Source organism: Oncorhynchus gorbuscha, linkage group LG19 (genome assembly GCF_021184085.1).
Source record: "Oncorhynchus gorbuscha isolate QuinsamMale2020 ecotype Even-year linkage group LG19, OgorEven_v1.0, whole genome shotgun sequence".
NCBI classification, from domain to species: domain Eukaryota; kingdom Metazoa; phylum Chordata; class Actinopteri; order Salmoniformes; family Salmonidae; genus Oncorhynchus; species Oncorhynchus gorbuscha.
Window position 1 is genome coordinate 6,483,972 of NC_060191.1, and position 11,024 is coordinate 6,494,995.

The 11,024-nt window shown below is 43.8% G+C and overlaps 1 protein-coding gene across 1 annotated transcript in view; it reads left to right on the top strand.

Annotated features, from left to right (window-relative positions):
* LOC124005979 (ephrin type-B receptor 5-like) overlaps positions 1 to 4,258 on the top strand; it is an 88,149-nt gene extending 83,891 nt beyond the window's left edge. Inside the window, exons 12-19 of the mRNA XM_046315627.1 lie at positions 37 to 92; positions 580 to 696; positions 852 to 1,099; positions 1,322 to 1,540; positions 1,698 to 1,847; positions 2,253 to 2,437; positions 2,616 to 2,771; positions 2,892 to 4,258. Of these exons, the coding sequence (XP_046171583.1) occupies positions 37 to 92; positions 580 to 696; positions 852 to 1,099; positions 1,322 to 1,540; positions 1,698 to 1,847; positions 2,253 to 2,437; positions 2,616 to 2,771; positions 2,892 to 2,997 (1,237 nt within the window). The 3' untranslated portion in view covers positions 2,998 to 4,258. The remainder of the gene's footprint in view (positions 1 to 36; positions 93 to 579; positions 697 to 851; positions 1,100 to 1,321; positions 1,541 to 1,697; positions 1,848 to 2,252; positions 2,438 to 2,615; positions 2,772 to 2,891) is intronic.
* Positions 4,259 to 11,024: the final 6,766 nt, after the last annotated feature.

Here is an 11,024-nt window from a genome sequence, read left to right on the forward strand (position 1 = left end):
AATGTTCTGAAACACTGGTTTGTTGTCTTTACTCAGTAAGAGGAGGGAGAGCCCCTACAGTGACAGACTCCAGAGGTACATCAGCCACAAAGGTGAGTCAGGGTGTATGATGGCTATTATTACCATTCTGTCTGTCATATTCTCAGCTGCACATACAGTATATGCTACTTCTATGGTGTTGTTGACATGTTGGTGCAGAGGAACGTGTCTAATGCCCATTACCATCATAACCCCAAGGGCTTGTGGGAGAAAGAGGGAGAGGGAAAGAAAGAGAAGAAGATAGGGACCGCATGAGACATGTGTAGAGAGACAGAGGGAAAAAGACATGACAATGAGAGGGATAAGGAGAGAAAAAGATGAGGAGAGGGCGAAATACATTTTATTTTTATTTAATGAGGGTGTCATTATCCCTCTGGGCTCAGTGTTCTGCCAACGCGCAGCATGTCATGCAGCATGGCTTGACCCAGACATGTCCAAGTCTAGGGCCAAATACTGTTCATCAACACACTCCAAAGGCCCTATTTTGTAATTGTACTGGTTCACTACAGCCATCCCTGTTCTGTGTGTTCCTTCTGTCAGGGGGGGTGAAGTACTACGTAGACCCTTCCACCTATGAGGACCCCAGTGAGGCGGTCAAGGAATTTGCCCGTGAGATCGACCCCTCTCACCTCAAGATAGAAGAGGTGATTGGTGCAGGTAGGGGTCCTGGTTTGATTCATGCTTGTAGGGAGAGTTCTGTAAAAACAAAATGTGTTTTCATAGCTCATATGTTGGGCCAGGAGTCAAGCTGGGTCCAAACTCAACTCATAATATCTCTCTCTCTCGCCCACCCTTTCGCCCACCCCCTCCAGCCCAGTTTGGGGAGGTGTCTCGGGGGCGCTACCGGCCCCTGGGTCGTAGGGAGGTGCTGGTGGCGGTGAAGACGCTGCGCTGGGGCGTGACAGACAGAGAGAAGGCAGTGTTTATGACCGAGGCGGGGGTGCTGGGACAGTTTGACCACCCCAACGTGCTGAAGCTGGAGGGGGTGGTCACCCACAGCCCACCAGAGAGGATCATCACTGAGTTCATGGAGAATGGACCACTGGATGCCTTCCTCAGGGTGAGAGCTACAACAGCTACACCATGTTAGACAAAGAACTACAACTCTCATCTACACCATGCTAGACCAAGAACTACAACTCCCATCTACACCATGTTAGACTAAGAACTACAACTCCCATCTACACAGTAACTAACTCCTCAGGGTGAGACTGAGAAAACAGTAGATTATGGTCAGTTAATTTAATATAATGTATCTCTCTCCATCTCTCTCACTCCCCAGGAGAATGAGGACCAGTTCAGTGTTCTCCAGCTTGTAGGGATGGTGAGGGGTGTTGGGGCTGGGATGAGGTACCTCTCTGAGAGGAACTTTGTCCACCGGGACCTGGCTGCCAGGAACGTGCTGGTCAACTCTAACCTGGTGTGTAAGGTGTCTGACTTTGGGCTGTCGCGCCTCATGAGGGGTCTGGACCATAACATGCCCACCTACACTGCCTCACTGGTACATGCTGCTGGGAAATTGAGTTTTCCTGTTGATATGCTTCTTTGTTTGTTTAATGATTATTAGTCTTGTATTTCCACTCTAAAAGACTACTTATGTTAATAGAAGATCACAACATTCACAGTCCTCAACCACTCATCCCTCTCTCTCCTCTCAGGGCAGTAAGATTCCTGTAAGGTGGACAGCCCCGGAGGCCTTCCAGCATCGCAAGTTCAGCTCAGCTAGTGATGTCTGGAGCTTCGGAGTGCTCATGTGGGAAGTGATGTCATATGGCGAGCGGCCATACTGGGACATGAGCAATCAGGAAGTGAGTTGTGGGAGGGTTAAGCGAGAGCCAAACAGAGACTAAACACACTGACAGCTGAACAGAATGGTTAATCATCTCTAAGTCCCTCTGTACTGATGGGACCTCTCTATATAGGGCAGCTTGTTAACATCCAGATGGTTACTAATACCCTTCCTCCTTCCTTCTCTCTCTCTCTCTCCTCTCTCTCTCTCTCTCTCTCTCTCTCTCTCTCTCTCTCTCTCTCTCTCTCTCCCTTTGCTTCTCTCTCACTCACTTTGCCTCTCTCTCTCTCTCTCTCTCTCTCTCTCTCTCTCTCTCTCTCTCTCTCTCTCTCTCTCTCTCTCTCTCTCTCTCTCTCTCTCTCTCCCTGCCCCTGTCCCTCTTCTTTCTCCCCTACCTCCTCTCTCTTCCCTCCCTATAATACAGGTAATGAAGGCGGTGGCAGACCAGTACCGTCTCCCAGCCCCCCATAACTGTCCTCCAGCGCTCCACTCCCTGATGCTGCAGTGTTGGCAGGCTGAGAGGGGCGACCGGCTAGGCTTCGACTCCCTCCTCTCCTCCCTGGACAGGCTCATACGACACCCTGCCTCCCTCAAGGCAGAGCAACCCCGGTGAGACTACACTTCCCATCTGCCTTTTCTTCCATATTTTACACAGCAGACGTAACAGATCACATTCCCAAACAGTGATCTTAGGAGAGCATGTATTACGTTATCATGTAAATGTATTGAATCATTGCTATGTTAGGCCAATAATTTTCGATCTCGATCTTTCCCTCTCCAACTCAAGCTCCACCCAGCCACTGCTGAGCCCCACCCCCACAGACCTGTCGTCGGTGGCGACGGTCAGTGAGTGGCTGACAGCATTGAGGATGGACAGGTATAAGGACCAGTTTGAGAGGGCACATCTGGACACACTGGACCGAGTCAGCAGGCTAACCATGGAGTGAGTCCTGGGCTTCCATTTCAATATCAATAAAGTTATTTTCATATGATGCAAATCGTGCCTTTAGAAGCAATGGATACTTTTCTGAACTCTCTCTCTCTCATTCTCTCCTTCCCTCAGGGATGTGCAGAACCTGGGGGTGAACCTGTTGGGACACCAGAGGAAGATTACCAATGCGGCCCAGCAGCTCAGAACCCACCTCACCCAGGGCCAGGTGGAGGTCTAGAACCCACCAATCACCTGAGAGCTTCACAGGAAGTAACAGAGGTGCACTATTGAAGCTGTAGTCCAAGGCAAAGCGAGATCTGGGAGGAAAGTTGCTCAGAAGGAACAGGGAGATTTGAGGGAGAAAAGTCTGTGTTATTTCACTTGTTTGCTGTTTACATTCTCTTTCTCTTTGCCGGTCTCTACCTCTCTTTCTCTCACTCCTCCCAAATTGTCTCACTACTATCCCTCTTTCACTCGTAAGTTTCACTACCCTCAATAAATTAAAACAGTGAAAATTATTTTTTTACCCGAACACAGGGATCTCCCGTCACAAGCAATTGCATAGACAATCAAATACTGTTTTTGCTGATTAATGTTGATATCATGAACATTGTTCATGATTATTTGTCAAGATACACCTCTTTACTGAAATCAGAAAATGCCAACCCCTGTTGACTAAACATTAGCCAATGGTTTCTCCCATCGGTCACTAGACTGGTCACATCTGAGGATTATTCCATTAGACTCAAGAAATGGGGGTGTAGTTCATGTTGTGACAGAATGGAGTCACCCACCATTGAGCAGCACCCTCCTCTGTGTATATTTCAGTTCACACTCCATTTGAGCATTGTGAATGTGAAATGGTTTAACTGGACTATGTGATCTGATTGCCCATCGAAGTAAGGAAGGCGATGTTATGCGTTGTGAGTATTCTGTGTCTGTTTGTGTTCATGTGTGTATGTTGTATGAGGAGTGTGTGTGTGTGTGGGGGGGGGTGAAGAAATCCCCATCAACTGAGGAGGGTCACCATTCCTTGTCACTCCTCTTTGAACTATCCGTCGTCCGGCTAACAAAATCACAGTTTCCCTGTAACAATAAATCCATAACACTTAGAGTACAATAAAACATAAACATTTGTAACATGACAGTTTAATTCACACAGTAACATTCATTTCATCCATCTTCACACCTCCAATGGTGTCCACACTCCCAGGGTTCTGGAGGAACGTCCCTCCCTGGAGAAAGCCTCAGATAAGGTGTGTTCGACCCCTTTGATAGCCCACAGATGGTCAGCCATCCAAACAGTGTCATAAATTGGAATTTTGTCATCACTCATGAACCTCGACGCCTACAAGTCTCCAGTAATGAGTTTCACCTTCTCTCAGTCTTGTGTGTGTGTATGAGTGTATCCACATGAGTAAGTATGTTAATTTGTATTTGTTCAACACTATTCCACTATTGTGCAAATTTGTAAAATAAAGAATATGATTTTATTTAAATCACTGCATTAAGCCTGTTATGGGTCTGACACATAAAAACAGTTTAATCACCAGGGGCACTGGTGATTTTAGCATGTAAATATTGGTGAGGCAAACTCATTTTTTTTGTTGTTATGCATGCCAGCAAAGCCACTACACAACACTAAGCAATACATGAACTGCACTATAACTGTGAAAAACGGTGCTCACAAACTGTTGTGGCACCGTTTCTTTTCAGCACCATGCAGGGGATCCTTTCCACCGCTACACCTGGCTATCAGCGGAGCCTTGTCTGGCAGCCAAACAGTTCATTCAGCCTCATTTACTGCCTTTATAAAAAACATAGCTGATATGGCTGACTTGTTAAAACAAATGTGGTTTCTACTGACAATTGAGATGTACAAACTATGGCATAAGGGAACGGTGAGCGGATCAGGGGCTAGCCGTAATTTTGATTAAGACATTAATGAGCAAGCTAAGACGGACGTAGTCAATATAACTATTTGTTCAGCACTTTTAAAATGTACAGCGACAGAATTCAGAACATGGGCCGTTTTTACAGTATTCTCCCTGTACACCAAGTCAGGACCCTAGGATCAATATATATAAGCAGACAATGAAAATGACAGTTCTCTAAAAACAGGCTATAGGCTACATGTGCACCACCAAGTCAGAACAGTAGGCTAAGTTTAGAGGGGGAAAGGGACCAAATTATTAGGGTGAGGCACATAGGCTGCTAACAGCTCACTACACAACATACATTTAGTTTTACTATCTTATCTACAGTATACATATCTCCCTGGCATATTGCAGCAGCATACAAGACAGTTTTGGACTCACTGTTGTGCTGTGCTCACTTGAACAGGAAGGTGGCATGGCAGTCCTTCTTGTGGGCAAATTTTGTCATGAAGCTTTGTCATCAAAGTCTGGCATTCTTTGGATTTATGGTGCTTTCAAGACAACTGGGAACTTGGAAAAAACAAGGTCGAATTATGACGTCAGTGATCTTCAGGTCGGAGCTCTAGAAAGAGGCCAGAATTCCCAGTTAGATGACTGCTCAAAATGTTTTTTTTTCTCCGGAGTTCCCAGTTGTGTTGAACTCACTGAAGTCGGAGATTTCCAAGTTTCCAGTTGTTTTGAACGTGGCAGAAGTCATGCTGGATTGACAGCATGGCCAATGTATTCAATATTCTCTGGCCCATGGTGTTGCTTGTGAATGTTTATCCTTTTAAGCTTGGAAAATAAACGCTTAAACCCAGACTTGGACCACACACCCTCTCCACCGAATAGCAGGTAGGGGAGCAAAATAGTGATTGCTTGCAGTTAGCCACTGACTCCTTCCAAAACACTCATTGTTGAATTTGCGATTGTTGAACATGTTGTGTAATGTTTATGTCCAATGGCCAATGCTCACTGATACATTTAATCTATAATTTATCTTCATATGACAAGGATTTGCCAGTAAACTGTCAACGTGATTCATGACGATGACTGCTTGTCCAGCTTGCTAGCTAAGATTTTGAAAGTAATGATGTTGACATGATCAATCAGTCCAATCAAAGCTACAGTAGATATAACATGATTTGACATCATTTTACCTGTGGCCAATGACCTTGAGCCTTCTTGGATGGGCATTTCTAATGTAAATCTATGGCAGCACCCAAGTGGGCTTGACATTTCTAGCTCTCCCTGTAGATTTCGCAGTCACAGAACACTGAGCCAATCACGATGCAACTAGAGAATATTACCAACCCCTACGCTCTGTATTGTCTGCTAGCTGCCAGCACAGAAAGAACTGAGCTAAGCTGAAACACCTGTGTTTTGGAGCTGCCTTACTCAAGAAACCTAAAAAGAGACCATGTTAATATGCAACTTTATTAACTCAATAAATGTTTTACATTGTTTGCAAACTGATATGCCCCACCTGCCCTGAATGACGGGTTGCCACTGACCAGGGGGCCTCAACTATAAACATTGCATATGCGCAAAATATGCCCAAAACACGTTTGCCAATTTTTACGCAAAAGTTAGCATTTATAAAAACTGAAATTGAGGTGAGAATGTGCATATCCCCCGCAAACTTTAGATCATGCGTATGCACAGTTTCTAGTGGTTGAAGTATTGCATTGCAAGAGGGCTAAACTAGCCTAGTAGCCTTGTGCAAATGGTATCATGACTCATGATATGACCCAGATGCAGACACAGGAGGAGACAAAGGTCTATGAGACGAAGGTTTAATCCGATGCTTCAGATCCGAAAACACCTGGTCAGCAGCTGGAGACCACGTGAACTGAACCTTGGGAGAGGTGAGAGCAGAGAGGGGGGGGGGGGGACCACGAAGAGTTACCTTAAGAAAATAAAACAGTAGCTGCCTCCACTATACCAGCACCATTTCAACCTAAACATCTCAACATCATCAAATCACCTATGCTTAATCTAATACAGTAACAACTAAAAGATACCAAGAACAAATTAGTCCAATCAATGTAAGCTAAATGTGATGTGGCTGTCCTGTACGTCCTGTACGTGTGTGTGTGTGTGTGTGTGTGTGTGTGTGTGTGTGTGTGTGTGTGTGTGTGTGTGTGTGTGTGTGTGTGTGTGTGTGTGTGTGTGTGTGTGTGTGTGTGTGTGTGTGTGTGTGTGTGTGTGTGTGTGTGTGTGTGTGTGTGTGTGTGTGTGTGTGTGTGTGTGTGTGTGTGTGTGTGTGTGTGCAAGTTTTAAAACACATGTTGACTCACCCTAATTGCAGGGAGAGTCAAAACGGTCTATGACTGTCATACAGTACACACTTTTTGTTTCTTCTGTCCTAGGCTACCTGGCTAAAATGCTTGCTCGCTAGCCTAACTTCCTTTCATAGATAACGATGAGCCGGCTAGTTAACATTAGCCTACTACATCTGGCTACATATTGAACTTCCATCCTCTCAGGCCAGGGGCACAATGTATGAATTTATGGTTGGATCAGAATTTCTGCTATAATCATTGGCCAGAACGGAGAATTACGTAAAACTACGAGTCCAAATCCCTATCCCTATCCATGGCTAATTTAGGAAAGGGACAATTTTAGCTAGCAAGCTAGCCAGCCACTGAAGGACAACGAAATGCAACAATTCCATTTTTTTCTGTCAATGACGTTTGGCTTCAGATGTGATGTAATTGGTGTGAAGCAATATTCAAACTGGCTTCCCTTGATACTTTACTTTTGATGTGCCCAGGACCATTCACAGTTGAGCTCTGTCAGTTTATCTCAACGCCGATTGGCTATTATTTTATTTAAAATAGGGATGACAAATGCTAGCTGTGTACCCTTGCATTCAATGCTATGGGTGGCAAAAATATCATACTCCCTTTGACCAAACAGAATCAGATAGATGGGCTACACATACAGAGAGAGAGGGGCGCTGTTTCGCTCGCTAATTTTCTCCGGTGAGATACAGTTTACATACACTTAGGTTGGAGTCATTAAAACTCGTTTTCAAACTACTCCAGAAATGTTTTGTTAACAAACTATAGTTTTGGCAGGTCGGTTAGGACATCTACTTTGTGCATGACAGAAGTAATTTTTCCAACAATTGTTTACAAACAGATTATTTCCTTTATAATTCACTGTATCACAATTCCAGTGGGTCAGAAGTTTACATACACTAAGTTCACTGTGCCTTTAAACAGCTTGGAAGATTCCAGAAAATTATGACTTTTGAAGCTTCCGATAGGCTAATTGACATCATTTGAGTCAATTGGAGCTGAACCTGTGGATGTATTTCAAGGCCTGCCTTCAAATTAAAATAAATCAGCCAAGACCTCGCAAAAAAATGTGTAGACATAACCTGAAATGCTGCACGAGGAAGAAGAAGTCACTGCTCCAAAACCACCATAATAAAGCCAGACTATGGTTTGCAATTGCATATGGGGACAAAGATTGTAATTTTTGGAGAAATGTACTCTGGTCTGATGAAACAAAAATAGAACTGTTTGGCCATAATGGAGGAAAAAGGGGGGCGCTTGCAAGCCGAAGAACACCATCCCAACCGTGAAGCACGGGGGTGTCAGCATCATGCTGTGGGGGTGCTTTGCTGCAGGAGGGACTGGTGCACTTCACAAAATGGATGGCATCACAAGGTTGGAAAATTATGTGGATATATTGAAGCAACATCTCAAGACATCAGTCAGGAAGTTAAAGCTTGGTCACAAATGGGTCTTCCAAATGGACAAGGACCCCAAGCATACTTCCAAAATTGTGGCAAAATGGCTTAAGAACAACAAAGTCAAGGTTTTGGAGTGACCATCACAAAGCCCTGACCTCCTTCCTATAGAAAATTTGCAGGCAGAACTGAAAAAGTGTATGTGAGCAAGGAGGCCTACAAGTCAGTTACACCAGCTCTGTCTGGAGGAATGGGCCAAAATTCACCCAACTTATTGTGGGAACCTTGTGTAAGACTTATTGTGGGAAGCTTGTGTAAGACCTGAAACGTTTGACCCAAGTTAAAATATTTAAAGGCAATGCTACCAAATACGAATTGCGTTTGTGCACACTTCTGACTCTGGGAATGTGATGAAAGAAATAAAAGCTGAAATAATTCATTCTCTCTACTATTACTCTGACATTTCACATTCTTAAAATGAAGTGGTGATCCTAACTGACCTAAGACAGGGAATTTTTACAAGGATTAAATGTCAGGAATTGTGATAAACTGAGTTTAAATGTATTTGGTTAAGGTGTATGTAAACTTTCGACTTCAACTGTACATTTAACCTCTTGCAAATTGAAGGAAAATGCAGAAACACAGAGAGACAAAAGATCAATTGTTTAGCATGTTTTTATTGTTTTTTTTATACATTTTTGGGGGAAGCCTGGCTTTCCTTGGCATCTGTCAATACACACCACTGGGCCTAAGCCTACAACAAGTTAGGATGTGCTACAATTCATCCCATCTCTCATTTAATTGGACCCAGTTCACAGTAAATAGAGAAGATATTACAAATATTTTGCTCTATGCAATATGCGATCCAGTCTGCAACGGCACACTGAGCGCAGTTTAACGGTAGAACAGACAGTTCACCTTTTCTGATGACTTATATAGGCTACATCTGAAAACTGAAATGTCACATTTCTCCAGGAGACTCTTCAATTTAGAAACAAAATACATTATACATATATCATAACCATTGCAGAATAAATTCCTCATCAGTTCATATTCCCGATCAATACAACAAATTCCCATGCGCATCATTAATTGGGCCTATTAGTTAGGCTATTATATCTGAAAGGGAGCAAAATGAATAACATACAGTCGAATTTAACTGGAGAACAGACAGTGTGTAGGCTAACACTGTAAATAGGCCTACTATAGTTGAGATGTATTTTTAATGAGTAGGCAATGTTACAGAATTCTCGGGCAGGGCAGCATATTTAGGTTGAGTAAATATAAAACAATATTGAATTCTATACGATCTGTTTACAGGTCCACAACAATTTGTAATTGTTTTTGTCTTTCAGAAATGGTCAAATAGGTCAACAGCAAATTTCACTTCAAAAGAAAACATTCTGCCAACACTTCCAGAGACAGATGGTCAAGTTTGTTCTCGCTATTTCCTTTATAAAGTGGCCTAATTCCAATACTTTCACAGTGTACAGCAAATAAGGACGTTTTAAATGCTCATTCATGCGCACACAGGTTTTTTAGGATGAGTCTGATTAATACCTGGAAACTTGCTATGTATGTGTGCGCCAAGTTTATAAATCTCTATCTGTAAATATTTGAAATGACATGTGGTTTAATGAAGTGAGCTTTGAAATTATGGATGTACAGTACCAGTCAGGAGTTTGGACACACCTACTCATTCAAAGGTTTTTTCTTTATTTTTACATTATAGAATAAAGACATCAAAACTATGAAATAACACATATGGAATCATGTAGTAACCAAAAACGTGTTTGTCACGCCCTGGTCTTAGTATTTTGTGTTTTCTATATTTATTTGGTCAGGCCAGGGTGTGACATGGGTTTATTTTGTGTTGTGTTTATGTATGGGTTTTTTTCCGTAGGTTTTGGGATTGTGGCTTAGTGGGGTTTTCTAGCAGAGTCTATGGCTGCCTGAGGCGGTTCTCAATCAGAGTCAGGTGATTCTGGTCGTCTCTGATTGGGAACCATATTTAGGTAGCCCTGGTTTCACTGTATGTTTTGTGGGTGATTGTTCCTGTCTTTGTGTTTGCACCAGATAGCGCTGTTTCGGTTTTCACATTTCATTATTTTGTAGTTTCTGCATGTATAGTTTTTTCTTTATTAAAATATATCATGAATCATCATCACGCTGCATTTTGGTCCGATCCTTGTTCCACCTCTTCGTCAGAGGAGGAGATAGAAGAGAGCCGTTACAGAATCACCCACCACAACTGGACCAAGCGGCGTGTCAACAGGCAGCGACAGCAGAAGCAGCGAAAGGAGGAACGGACATGGGAGGATGAATTGTTCGGAGAAGGACCCTGGGATCAGCCTGGAGAATATCACCGCCCCAAAGAAGAACTGGAGGCGGCAAGAGCTGAGAGGCGGTGGTATGAGGAGAAGCAACAGCGGCAGCAGGAGCAACAATATCGGGACTACACTACTTGGGAGGAAATAGACAGGTGGGCGGTCGACCCAGAGAGAGTGCCGGAGCCCGCCTGGGATTCGCTGGAGCAGTGCGAAGCAGGTTATCGGAGAATGGAGTTGGCGAAGCAGGCATGGCGGCGCGGACGGAAGACCGAGAGTCAGCCCCAAAAATGTATTGGGGGGTGGCTCAGGGAGAGAG